This window comes from Paracoccidioides brasiliensis (genome assembly GCF_000150735.1).
Source record: "Paracoccidioides brasiliensis Pb18 unplaced genomic scaffold supercont2.15, whole genome shotgun sequence".
Classification (NCBI taxonomy): domain Eukaryota; kingdom Fungi; phylum Ascomycota; class Eurotiomycetes; order Onygenales; family Ajellomycetaceae; genus Paracoccidioides; species Paracoccidioides brasiliensis.
Genome location: NW_011371372.1, coordinates 269,326 through 282,701, shown reverse-complemented (window position 1 = coordinate 282,701; position 13,376 = coordinate 269,326). Strand labels below are relative to the sequence as shown.

The following is a 13,376-nucleotide window of genomic DNA, read 5'->3' as shown; positions in this document are numbered from 1 at the left end:
TATTGCCACTGCAATTGCCACTGCCATTGCAGAGATTACTGGAATTGCAATTGTTACTGCCGTTGCAATTATCATTGCCTCTGTGATAATTGTTAGAAACAGGAGCGCGAGTGGTTGCAAGAGGATTTAAGGTTATGTATGATAGTGGTTGTGGAAGTTACTGACGTAGTACCATTTGGATAAACAGGTGTAGCGGCGACAGCGCTAATCTGAATGCTCAAGTCAGTCATAGTCCATCATTAAACACATCCGGCTAGGAAATTGGGTTGGACGAACAGGTTGGGTAAGGGTTCTAGTGACTACAGAAGTCGAAGCTCCAGTTCCAAGGGTGTAAGTGACCGTAATAACTTTGCTGCTAACACCTGTTATATTTGCCGGCTCCTTAGAATGGGTTGGGTAAAAACCTGTGGTTAATGGGGGGCGGTGAATTGGAGACGTGGTGCCAGTGCTTGGTGAGGAACTTGACACTGGAGTGGGATCATCATCGGAAGTACTACTCGAGATGGAATCAACTGAAAAGAAATGTGTAACAATAGGAGGGCCGAAGGTTGTTGTAGTCAGGATGGTGTTTGTATCGGAACTGGAGGAAACAGGCATAGGATGAACGGTTGCAGTGCGCAGGCCTATGGAGGTCACATTTCCATGACTGGGGTGAACTGTATAATCACGAACCCAGATCAGAGGCTTGGCTTCACTGACACCCGCCGAGGTTGTGACCAAAGCGATGATAGATAGTTTGCTAATGAAACGCATGTTGAAAACGAATGTTCAATCAATGCAACTTGTAAATCAAAAATCAAAAAAATGAAAAAATGAAAGGTCCAATTGTAAGACAGGGGTTATCCCCTTGATGTTCCTTGTATCAACCAAGGAAGAAGAGGTGCTTTTTCGGGATTTAATCGATGTTACAGCAACGAAATCAATTCGCTTGTTGTATGTAGCTGATAAAGAGTGACTGAATGGGGTATAAAGAACGATCCCGTCGAGTAAAGAAAGCCTAAAATAATGTAAAACAGAAAGGTTATGAACGAAGAAAAGAGTGTGAGAGCGAAAACGCTGATGGGATGAGAAAGTCAAGAGAGAGAAAAACGAAAGGAATCGGAGAAGCATGGGGGAAATGCGCGATTCAAAAAGGATCCCGGGAACAGTTCCGTTTCTCCCAGAGGAGCATTGTTTCCCGTCTTTGGCAAACCCTTGATCTGGGTGGAGTCTCCACAGACCCGCCAAATAAGACCATACGCCCGCCCGGTCTTCACAGGGCGGCCGGCTTCGGGAGTGGAGAAGCCGTCTCAGCGGGCATACTGAAGTTAGCTTCCCTGTTCAATGGCTCATTCGTCGCGCCTGAATTAATCCCAAGGAGGTTATACGAAGTAATTAGTTCTTCAGAAATTGTCCGGCCGTCAATGGGACCCTTTTTGTTCGTTTGCTCAAAACAGTGATGGATCAAAACAGTGATGGAGATGAGATTTTTACACTCAAGCCTTCTATATGCATGGGCAGGGAGAGAATGGCTGTGGTGGATCTGACACACGAAAAGTTATGCGCTAACCTGGCGTTACAAACCCGTTTTAGCGGAACCAACCGACGAGTTAAGCGTTGAAACGAAACGTTTATTTTTTGATTTCAAGGGCCCCGCAATTTGCCAAACGACCCAAGTCCACCGAAGGTTATGAAACATAGAATGTGAAACCACACTTATGTGATCCCGTTCCGTGGCTTTTCACCCGTAATCAACACCATCTTGTGAAGTTGTTATTGGTGCAATTACCGACAGAATGATTCCTTTAGATTTAAACGGCGCGGCACAACCCCTGGTTAGCTTCTCCTTCAGCCAATTAAATACGGCGGTTGTTATCATCAAATCTGCAGCAAAAGTGTGACCCAGACAAACATCGCATGCAATCTTCTTGAGGAGATATTCAGTGAGAGAAGCTGAGGAACGAGAATGCTTTTCAAACATTTAAAAAACGGATATCTCCTGAGCGTTTGAAGTGGGGAAAATGGGCGATTTTCTGAATTGTCTCGTCGCATCTCATATGTGCTGATTAGTTATGGAATAGCATCCCCAAGAATGGTTACTTCAAGGGATTTATGAGAGATTCATAAGTGTTAGTCTAAAGCGCCAGCGTTTCGAGTTCACTTGGATTTAGAAAGGACGGGAGTGGGACAGGACCGCAACCAGTCCACAAAATAAGACCCTGCAATTATTATTTTAGAGTGAACTAACTCTCAAACATATCAGTCGTTCAGAATATAATCCATCCAAGAAAAGCCGTCCGAGCTTACGCAGATATTGCCCCGGTAATTTCATTAACCCCACCCCCCTATATTTTTGCGACCTTCTAACCAAAATATTGGGGAGTATGCGTTCTTATTCAGTGGCAGATAGGAATAAACATATAAACTTATATACAATATCCTCAGAATAGCAGAAAGCTATAATCTTGTATATTCATAACTGCCTTGCAGTGAGCTGGCATCTCCTCTCTAAGGTCTATAATTGATTCTCTGTTATAGCCTTCCAAGCCTGATTAACCACTGCTGGACCATATCTCAGTCGAGTTTCGGGTAGCTCAGTCCCTGGAAACTGAACAGCTCTGATGCACAGTAATTATCCCTCAAGCTCGATACCCAGTATGGTGATAGCATCCTTGTAGCCACGTTAAACTGCAATCGGAGCTTTTTCCGGCAGGGTTTCTGCATCCTAGAATTTGACCATATACATTTAACCTTTTCTATACCGATTTGAACTTGGAAGCCTATTCAATTCGTTATATATAGGAAATCGCTATATAGAGGTTGAGCGTTCAAAGTACGCCCGACTATTTTTCCTGCTGCTGATTTTCAAGCTTTCGTTGCTTCTAACTTTCTCTCATAGTAAATGAGCTGTTGAATTAGACTCTGATCTCTCTGATCCTGCTGCTCCTCATACAAGCGAAGCCTTTTTACCAAATCCAAAGTCTCCGAAGCAGTAATCCGTGGAAGGGTCTATATTCATATCCTCATCTTGACAGAATGGCAAGCTTGGTTGATTGCAGAGTTTGCACGCCACAAGAACGAACTATATGGTGGAAAACATGTCACGTGACGGGAGTGTCCGACACATCTTCATCACTCCCGTTCATCAGAGTCTAATTATGCAATATTATACGGTTGGTAGCACTTCCGCTTTGAAGAACAGTGGACTGTCTGATCAAGATGATCATAACATGAAGAAATGATCTTGGAGACGGAGGATAGGTTGATCTTTTGATCGTAAAGCTTCTTAAACCAATGTCTTAAGGCCTTGTTGCTGAGGGTTAGATTCTGCAATTTATGAGCGCGTAGAGCTATCTATTGATTGACTGAAATCACGGTTCTGCACGGCATCGTGACTCAGGGTGACGAATTATATATGGAAAATCTAATGAATAATTAACGAATTTCGCTGTATAGAGGTTTAACGAATTTTTGTATGAAGAATGAATTCAGAAAGGAAGTTTGTACATTAGTTATATGAAGGATTTCGTTATATGGAGGTTCGATGCAGCGACGGTTTTAACAGCATTTATTGAATTCCTGGTCTTTCCAGCCTGTCGGGTGTTGGGTGGAAAATAGCTAAATCCCGGTGTAGGATCGAAGTTAATCTCAAGGTCAGAGTCACGAGCCAAGGAATTAGGATTCAAACCAGTTTCAATCCAAGTCACTAAACTTGTTTGGCTACATGGTTTTGAAGGGGGTCAAGGCCTCCAGCTGATCCCTAGATAACCTTATAAAAGTGGTGTGTCTATACTCCATCTGAAGAAAACGTTCCGTCGATTAGAACCGACATTGTTGTTCATACGATTCGCTGTCGTCATCAATGCGGCACGTGAACGTGCATCCGCCATGGCATCCAAGCCTGAAATACACTATCTGCATGAACTGCGGCAGACCTATCGAAATTCTCTCCTGGATTTCATTGCATCCTTCAGAGTTTTCCAGGTTTTAGATTCGGTGCGCGGAAACAGCCTGGAGGCCGCAGAACCAGTCAAGCTTTATATTTTGGACTCGTCCTTCAACCCTCCCACCATCGCTCATCTCAATATTGTGAAATCGGCCTTTGCTCAGCATGACGATCCATCATCTATTAGGCTACTGCTTCTTCTAGCCACACAGAATGCCGACAAACCATCCAAGCCCGCCTCATTCGAAGATCGGCTCGTTATGATGCAACTTTTTGCCCAAGACATTAAGGATTCTATCTTACGAATCCGTACAAGCAATGATGATAATGCTCCAAAGAACAGGAAAAATTCACCAAATATTGATATCGGAGTAACCAAGTTGCCATATTTTATAGACAAGGCAGAAGCAATTTCCACGTCCAAAGTGTATCCGGAATCTCTCGAGCAGGTTCTTCTTACAGGATATGACACACTCGTTAGGATCTTTGACACCAAATACTACCCCCCAACATATACATTGCAACCACTGAGCCGGTTCTTCAGCAAAAACAGACTTAGAGTGACCTTTCGACAGGACGATGACTGGGGCGGACAGGAGGATCAAGAATTATTTCTACGCAATCTAGCCCAGGGAGCCAGAGAACTCGAAGGAGGTAAACGAGAATGGGCTGATCGCATTGAGCTGAGTGAAGGGAAGAAGCCGGGAGAGAAGGCTGTGAGTTCAACTAAAGCCAGAAATGCTGCGATCAATAAAGATATCAATGCACTTAAAAAATTGGTCACTCCAAATGTTTGTGAGTGGGTGCTGTCCCAGAAGTTGTATGAGGGCTCATGAGTGCAAGAGTGATTTCATAGAGTGATTCTACAATTTAGCCATGTTCACTTATATAATGTAAGCTTTCATTCCAATTGGTTGTTGGCAGGTGTTCTCTCTATAATTTTGAGATCTGCAAATGTCTTACATGCTTGAGAAGAGTTGGAGGAATCTGAGATCAATCATGCCCTCAAGACCAGAGTTATGAGATCACAAATCAGTCAACTGAACAAAGCTCAAGAGCTCAATGGATATCTGGACTTCAAATTCTAAAAGAAACAATTGCGTATATACATATACCATTGCATTTAAAACCCATCCCAGAGAAAAGAAGCATGCTTACTTGATGCATATGCATACCAAAAAACACCACCTTCCATGCCATAGACAATATAGTGCAAAAGAGATACAAGAGGGATAAATCACAAAACATTTCCAAATTAGATGATAATGTTGAAATCCCCGACACCTTTCAAACACTTAGTCCCTCCCCATCCTCCCCCCTTCTCTTTCCAAGTATATAAACCAACCCGCCACTCACCATATTTGCAAATCCCAACCCCATAGCTGTCCCCCTAACAATTCCTCTAGCTCCCCACTTCTGCCTAAACTGCTGTTTTCTTTTCGCGGCAAGCAGCAAGTACAGACCCGACCAAGCTGCGCTCACACCCGCCGCATCGACTTTATGGTCCAGGAGATTGAGATATGTGGTGAATAAGAGGGCGGGGGGAAAGATCATGGGAAGAGGCTGGAAGGGCCGCATGTGTTGAGCGGCGATGAGAGTTGCAAGAATCGTAGGTGGGAAGGAATTTTCTGGAAAATAATATTTAGTTCTGGGGAGTGTTAGCGATATTGAGGTCTATTTACTTACCTCCCCAGGCACGCACATATTGCATTGGCGATATTTTCTGTGGGGGTGGAGGTAGTGGGTTGATATTTTCCGATGTCGTCATATTGACATGGACCACTTGTAGCTGTCCCGATGATGGAATTCGTAATTTCTGATTCGTGCTTCGGAGGGTATAATTATGTTTCTTAAATACATGTGTACAGATATGTAATGTAAGAGAAACCCTATTTACGTAGCCGCGATTATGCTGGAGGTGGGACGAACAAATGGGGTCTCATAACGCCAGAAGCAAATATGATAGAACTCACTTGGAAGGTCTCAACCTTAAATTTAGCAATAGTTCCGCGCTTAATAACCGCCAGTCTCCACCAAGCCGCGTTTAAATATTCTCTCCCTTGTCCTCCCCACAGCCTGTTCCATATCGCGTATCTCAGTAGCTATAGACTCTAAATTATGACAAAAAATTTAGCTGCACTTGGGTATTTTGTTTCAAGAATTTCAAAGTGATTCCTGCTTTCCACTTTTCTTTATATAAGACGAATGTAGTGGTGTTCTTTCGCCGACTTTAAATAAAAGAGTCGTGGCCAAATATTCAAATTAGAGCTCGTCAAAAATTAATCCCACGTTATCCATGACATTTTCTCTTTGTGAAACATTGAGATCTCCGTACCGGCTAATTAGTTAATTCTGTCTCCGTCTCTATAGAGGGATCTGGCGGCAATGCTCCAAGGTCTCTGCTGTCAGCGAAACCACGTGATCTCAAGCCACCATGGTCCCAAAACAACACCATACGCAAACCTTTTATCTTCAACTCGACCAACTTAGGTGTGTTGTTCTGATATTTCGATTGCAACTCTTCCAGGACTGCAAAATAGAAACCCTAGAGTCTTCTCTCGTTATATAGGGGAGGGTACCAACCGCCTCTGCCACTCGTTGTGGCCGAGATACATCGCAAGCTCACCATCTCACCTCTTCTCGCTCCAGGGCTCCTAACTATCTCAACCTCCGCTTCCCCGCGAATCGACCCAACTCTAGTCACGTATCCTAAACATCCTAAATCTAGAGCACCTTTTCAGAAAAGAAGAGATGCCCTCCGCGACAGCTTCCGGTGCGGATGCAACTCCCAACGGCTCTGCCAAATCCAGAGAGCATAACCAAGGGAACCAGGATCGGAAATACACTCCAGAACAGAGAGCGGCAGTGATACGAGTACGGAACTGTTCACCGACTGCTTTCTACGAGATCCTAGCTGTAGAGAAGACGGCGTCCGATGGAGAGATTAAGAAGGCTTATCGGAAGCTCAGTTTATTAACACATCCCGATAAGAATGGGTTTGAGGGGGCAGATGAGGCTTTTAAGAGTATGATCACTTCTTCCATGCTTGTATCCTCTTTGATTATTTTCAGCTATAAGGGATTTCATTCCTGATCCTAGGGAAAATTGTGTTGGTTTGGTGATTGATTTTTGAGGGGCATGATCTCCCGCTTAATGCGGGGAATGCTTTGGTCAGTGGGTTAGTATAACTAATGCTTTTTGGTTATATTAGTGATATCCCGAGCATTTCAGATACTATCGGATGCAGACAAAAAATCCAAATATGACAAGTTTGGTGGAGATCCGGACAATCGATTTTCTCCAGGATCGTCGTCGGCGTCGTCATTCAGCGGATTCGGTGGATTCCAACCAGGAGGGGGTAGAGGACCAATGTATAATGAAGAGATATCGCCAGAGGAACTTTTCAATAGGTTCTTTGGTGGAGGAGGCTTTGGACCTTTTGGTAATAAAACCCGTTATATCAGCCGACTTCTTTTCTGTACTGGTTTACTGATAGATATAATAGGTGGGGGGTTGTTTGACAGTGGGCCACAGTTTGTCTTTAATATGGGAGGAGGTCCCAACATCCGTGTTCATCAATTTGGCGGCACACGACCCCGGAGACGACCCCGTGAGGCAGATCAGCAATCAGGTGCCAATACCCAACCTGGGGGCATGGCGTCACTCGCCCAGTTTATCCCGCTCCTCCTCATATTCTTCCTCCCACTCCTCACTTCTTTCTTCTCCAGCTCAACCTCTTCTGGACCTTCCCTTCGATTTGGCAGTGCCTCCCCCCCGCATACGATGCAACGAACCACCCCAAAGCTCAAACTTGACTATTTCATAAACCCGGCAGAAGTAGAAGATTTCAGTGCGCGCAAATTCCACCAGCTTGACCAAAAGGTTGAGATTGATTATGTATCGAACCTACGACATGATTGCGAACGCGAAGTCCAAGCACGGGAGCAGATGATACAAGATGCTCAGGGGTGGTTTTTCCCAGACGTCGAGAAGCTGAAGGAGGCACGATCGTTGGAGCTTCGGAGTTGCAAAAAGTTAAATTCTTTGAAGCTCTGAATGTGTCTTTTCGATATTTTTTGCACTTTTTTCTCCACTTTGCGTTCTCCGGTTGTAGCTGACGGTATGATTAGAGAATAATATTTTGTTTTTTTGTGTCTGATTGAGTTTGGGCGTTCTGCCAGTAGCATTACCCAGGGATATTAGCCTTATTGTTTGTTCTCATTTCAATCATTTCTTTGTTTCATTTTTCATTTTATTGCATTTTCATTTTTTCATTTTTATTTTTTTTTAATTTTTTTTTTTCAATTTTCAATTTTCAATTTTTTTTTTTTAAATCTATGCTTCAAAGACTTTGTAATTAAAACGATTGAACCGTACATTGCACATGGTTTGATTCGTTCTACCTGGATTGCAAGACCTTTCAAAGTGTAGTAGTCTCCTGGTTGTTGTTATATAGTGTATATCATCCAATCAATCGTCTCCGCTGTATTCCCCTTAGTAGCAGAGCTGCACATCTTCTAGAAACGCCGCAAAGCCAGTTGGGTCTTGGCGTTTCCGGTAGCCGGAGTAACCTCTTGCTCCGAGGTGCCGTGTTGCAGCCTTCCCGGATAAACTCGTCGTGGGGGGCTTGGCAGCTGTCATAGGCAATCCTAGCAACCACTTGCTCGCGACAGCAACAATATGATTGTTCAAGACTGATGATACACGCTCCTTTCTCCTGTTTATTTCAGCTTCCAGTGTGTTTGTAGAACCTTCGACATCAGCCAGGTCTATTGGACAACTTGAACTGTGAACCCGCAGTTCTTGAAACATGGCGGAACCCCTCGATGCGGACAAGGTACTTACATACAATCATTGTACTGGGCATATCACACAAGGCTCTATGATATCCAATATACTGCTTCCTTTTGATGCATATCACTGACCTCTGCAACTCTTAGATCCGTAATAAACGGCTGGCCAAGCTTGGATCTCAAGCTTCAGGCCCTTCTCAATCCAGCTCGCGGCCAGAATCCTGCTCTCAGTCAAGCGACAACGATTCGGAATCACACCCTCAGACACCATTATCACCATCTTCCACCGGGGAACAGCCTATATCCCAAGGGACCCATATCAATGTCTCGAGCGAATCAACACCGCTGACGTTGCCACTCCCTATACCATCTCAGCCGGATATGTGCCTGTCAAACGAAGGGTCTCCCCGGATAAGAATAGGGCTGTCCCAATCCCAGAACAAGGTGGAGTTGCCCAGGATATCCAGCACGTCCCGGCCTCCATCGCGACCCCGTGAGTCGATCGAGGATTTTGAGGATAAAACCTTGAGGGCTGTGTTTCGGGTCACGTTGGATGAAACCCGACGAACGGATGTCCATGGGCAGAAGCTTTCTTACCTCCCTGGAGTAAAGCAGGAGCTGCAGGAGCAGGGGGAACTCCTTCGGATGAGAGTTGACATTTTGGACCAGGCTATTTTAGAAGCTGCATCTACGACAGACAATGGAAACCCCATGGAATACTTGCTCCCGTGTTGGAAGCGGATAACGAGGCTTTATAAAGGATTCCGGAAGTCGAGCCCAGAGGATCGCAAGTATTCTATAGTTTCGGAAGCCAGGCGGCTATGCATGAGCTACTGCATTTTTGCAGCGACTATGCCGGAAATGTTCGGGTATGTGTTATTTATATTCATTTCTTTAAGATATCTAATATGGCTTTTAGACTTGATAATGCCTCCACTTCACTCCTGAAGACCCATCTCCTTCAAGATCCCGAAGATGATCTAGGCATATGTCATGACTTTATCACAGAAGCGATTAAAAGATCTACTGAGGATGAAACTGTGCTTCCCGCCTTTGTTGGCGCTGTCGAAGAGATGAGTGGTGAACTTGCCAATCTGACTCTGGATCTTGATTACAAGCCCTATGTGATGGTATGTTAAAGAAAATCCTCTGAAGACCAATCCTATGCTTAGTATTATGACAGGCACTGCGAAACCTGGTTCGGTTTCCTCCCTTGGCCGTTGCTATCACTGAGTCAAAGCTATTTAATGCTCCCGTAGATGCTGAAAGGCTCGAAACTGCAACGCTTTTGGGACCTTGGTTCCGTTTATCTCCTTTGCATCGTGATGTACCAATGAACTACTTTTCGAGCCCTAAAACTCGGGACCAAGGGTTCATCCTCAACTCACAAAGGGCTGTACGCATGATGCAACAATTGCTTAGTTCAGACCTATTGGATATCGTCAACCATTTTATCCGAGCATCAAAGCCCGCTCGTGAACATGTCCTTGACTGGTTCGCTGCATCTGTTAACCTCAACCACAAGAGAAGGGCACTTCAAGTTGATCCGAAGACCGTTTCTTCGGACGGTTTCATGTTTAATATCACTACATGTCTTGACCAACTCTGTGAGCCATTCATGGATGCTGCATTCACGAAAGTACATATTCCTTTTCTTTCCCTTCCTGTTCAGATAGCATACAACTTTTGCTGATTTTGTTAGATTGATCGAATTGATATCAACTATTTGAAACGGAATCCTAGAGTTCATATGAGAGACGAAACTAAGATTAACGCCGACCAACATGCTTCAGATGCATTCTACGACCAAGTAAAGGAAGGGACATCAAATTTCATTACCGAAATATTCTTCCTGACTGTTGCTGCACATCACTACGGAAGTGAGTCATTAACGACCAAGCTAGAGCAGCTAGAGAAGGATCTTCGCCACATGGAAACCCAAATCGATAAATTTGAACTCGAGAGAAATAAGTGGCGTTCCAATCCGACCCAGCTCAAGATGTTTGAAGATGCATTGAAGAAGTATAAGGATCGATTTGATCTTGGTCTTTCGTTCAAATACACTCTACAAGGCATCTTGCTAGATGATCTGTGGCAAGCCCGGTCTATGCAATTTATGCGATATGTTATTGTCTGGCTCTTGCGAATTGTGTCAGGACGTAATTTCCCAACCGAGCCTCTGAATTTACCCCTCCCTATGACCCAACCCGATAATTTTAAATGCCTTCCAGAATACTTTGTGGATGATGTTGTCAGCAATTTCAAATTTATTATGTGGAATATGCCTCACGTGGTAACATCCACCCAAGGAGATGAGTTGGTTATGCTCTGTATTACCTTCCTGCAAAGTTCGGAATATATCAAAAACCCGTATCTCAAAGCTGGGTTAATTACGATTCTCTACCGTGGAACCTGGCGTCGACGCAATGGGTCTAGAGGCGTGCTTGTTGATATCCTGCACTCTTTACCATTCGCCACTGAGCACCTCCTTCACGCGTTGCTGAAATTTTACATAGAAGCCGAGTTTACGGGGACGCACACGCAATTCTTCGATAAGTTTAATATCCGATACGAGATCTTCCAGATTATCCAATGTATCTGGTCAAATCCCATCTACCGGGAACATCTTCATAACGAAGCAAAAAAGAACCTTGACTTCTTCGTTCGCTTTGTTAATCTCCTTCTAAACGATGTTACATTCGTTCTTGATGAATCATTTACGGCATTCCTAACGATCCATGATTTGCAGCTAGAGCTTTCCCGTGAAGCTTCGAACATGGAGCAATCTGCTCGCCAGCAAAAGGAAGAGCAACTGGCTGCCGCACAAGGCCGAGCTAAATCGTACATGCAGCTGACGAACGAAACAGTCGCTATGCTTAAGCTATTCACAGACGCCTTGGCGGAGTCATTTACTATGCCAGAGATCGTTCAACGACTGGCTGACATGTTAGATTACAACTTAGATGCTATGGTTGGCCCCAAGAGCGCCAATCTTCGAGTTGATAACTTGGCAGAGTATGGCTTCAATCCGCGGGCACTTTTAAGCGAGATTATCGATGTATATCTAAATCTCATGGACAAGGAGAACTTTATTATAGCTGTTGCCCGGGATGGCCGATCATACAAGCCATCAAACTTTGAAAAGGCGGCTGAAATTCTTCGTAAATGGGCTCTTAAACCGCAGGAGGACCTTGCAAAGTGGGAACGGCTTCAGGTTAAGTTTAAGGCTGCTAAGGAGGCTGATGAGCAGGCCGAAGAAGATCTTGGAGAGATTCCGGATGAGTTCCTAGGTTTGTCAAAGCGCTATGTTGTTCCTACGTTGTGTGCAAACATCTTGCTAATGCGCGCCATCTCTTTTTCAAAACAGATCCATTGATTTACACTCTCATGGAAGATCCGGTCATTCTTCCAAACTCTCGAGTCTCGATCGACCGTTCAACAATTCGATCCCATCTCCTTAGCGATCCGAACGATCCATTCAATCGCGCCCCTTTGAAGATCGAAGATGTTATTCCCGGTAAGTAATTACAAAACTCTCTGCTACAATCGCAATTTTAGCATTTTCCTAAGTTACTGACTTTTTCTTTCTTGGAATTGTAGACACGGAATTGAAAGCCAAGATCGAAGCTTTCAAAGCTGAGAGAAAGGCTGCAAAGTCGGCAGCGGTCGCCTCTGCCGTTGCAGACCACATGGACACGACTGAGGGGTAATCAGAGTCTCTCATCGTCAATATCCGTTCCCTTTTCGTTTGTGGTAAACGTGTCTCCAAGCCGTTTTAACTATTAGTATTAATACAAGGCTTCGGGAACTCGTCTTGTTCACAACGCCAAAGGCCTTCATCTGTGAATAGGCACCCCTAAAGGTTAGAAATGCGGATGCGCCATAGAGGTTTTGCAGTGGATTGGTGTTTGGCACCCCGTTTGGGAAAATTATTTTTGAATTCCTCTCCTGCTATAGGATGGAATGAGGAATTTAATTTGCCTCATTAATAGCCTTTTTTTGTAGATATTTGGTATTGGATGTGCCAGCCAGGTAATTTATTCCTATTGGGTTTAGGGTAGAAGGCATTCTCTCTCGTCTCCTCTTTTCTCTATATGATTTCTCTCTGTGTGTATCACCTTTATATATGACTGGAATTGAATGCATCAATGTCAGGACGTGGAGAGCATGTGATATAAAGTTGTTTATTATATATGACACCAATCATTCAATTTCAAGAGCTCTCTAGTGCCAGCAGCAACTGCATTGAGAATCATCAAAGGACAGTGAAACAAACTGGCTGTGTGCATGGGCCTATTAAAGTCATTAGTTTTGCCCATCATGCCCATCATAGGTTCGATCACTGAGTAACTGCGGATTTGATTGATTCAACCCTACGAAACCCTTCATATGATATAACCCCGCGGCGCTTAGCCACGTAAGCTGAGAGATATTATGATCTCGAATCTGCTGCATTTATTTTGTTTTCTCTTGTCTATCAAAATAACGGAGAGTTTTATCTATTTATATATTTATTTTTGGTTGAGATATTCTTGTTGTGTTGTATTCTTCGAGTCTCAAACTCTTAGACCTTCGAATAGATCACTTGCCCACACCGTTCAAGTTGCCGAAAGCTTGTTCCATCAATTGAGGCATCCTTAACCCAGCCGACCACAAGA

The 13,376-nt window shown here is 44.1% G+C and overlaps 5 protein-coding genes across 5 annotated transcripts in view; 3 read left to right on the top strand and 2 right to left on the bottom strand.

Moving 5' to 3' along the window:
• PADG_12424 (uncharacterized protein) overlaps nt 1-753 on the bottom strand; it is a gene marked incomplete at both ends in the record, with an annotated part of 4,959 nt that extends 4,206 nt beyond the window's left edge. Inside the window, 2 exons of the mRNA XM_010765285.1 lie at nt 173-209; nt 277-753. Of these exons, the coding sequence (XP_010763587.1) occupies nt 173-209; nt 277-753 (514 nt within the window). The remainder of the gene's footprint in view (nt 1-172; nt 210-276) is intronic.
• Nucleotides 754-3,867: 3,114 nt separating this feature from the next.
• PADG_08320 (nicotinamide-nucleotide adenylyltransferase) lies at nt 3,868-4,761 on the top strand (the record flags this gene model as incomplete). Its single annotated transcript, XM_010765268.1, has 1 exon — nt 3,868-4,761. One exon carries the CDS (start codon nt 3,868-3,870, stop codon nt 4,759-4,761), a length of 894 nt encoding a protein of 297 aa, XP_010763570.1.
• Nucleotides 4,762-5,212: 451 nt separating this feature from the next.
• PADG_08319 (uncharacterized protein) lies at nt 5,213-5,693 on the bottom strand (the record flags this gene model as incomplete). Its single annotated transcript, XM_010765267.1, has 2 exons — nt 5,213-5,553; nt 5,612-5,693. The coding sequence occupies 2 exons, from the start codon at nt 5,691-5,693 to the stop codon at nt 5,213-5,215; spliced, it is 423 nt and encodes a 140-aa protein (XP_010763569.1).
• A 983-nt stretch (nt 5,694-6,676) lies between these two features.
• Nucleotides 6,677-7,981, top strand: PADG_08318 (uncharacterized protein; the record flags this gene model as incomplete). Its single annotated transcript, XM_010765266.1, has 3 exons — nt 6,677-6,950; nt 7,137-7,367; nt 7,431-7,981. The coding sequence occupies 3 exons, from the start codon at nt 6,677-6,679 to the stop codon at nt 7,979-7,981; spliced, it is 1,056 nt and encodes a 351-aa protein (XP_010763568.1).
• A 754-nt stretch (nt 7,982-8,735) lies between these two features.
• On the top strand, nt 8,736-12,428 carry PADG_08317 (ubiquitin-ubiquitin ligase UFD2; the record flags this gene model as incomplete). The annotated part of the gene is made up of 7 exons (XM_010765265.1): nt 8,736-8,762; nt 8,866-9,587; nt 9,638-9,848; nt 9,902-10,357; nt 10,421-12,008; nt 12,086-12,235; nt 12,319-12,428. The coding sequence occupies 7 exons, from the start codon at nt 8,736-8,738 to the stop codon at nt 12,426-12,428; spliced, it is 3,264 nt and encodes a 1,087-aa protein (XP_010763567.1).
• Between the last annotated feature and the right edge of the window lie 948 nt (nt 12,429-13,376).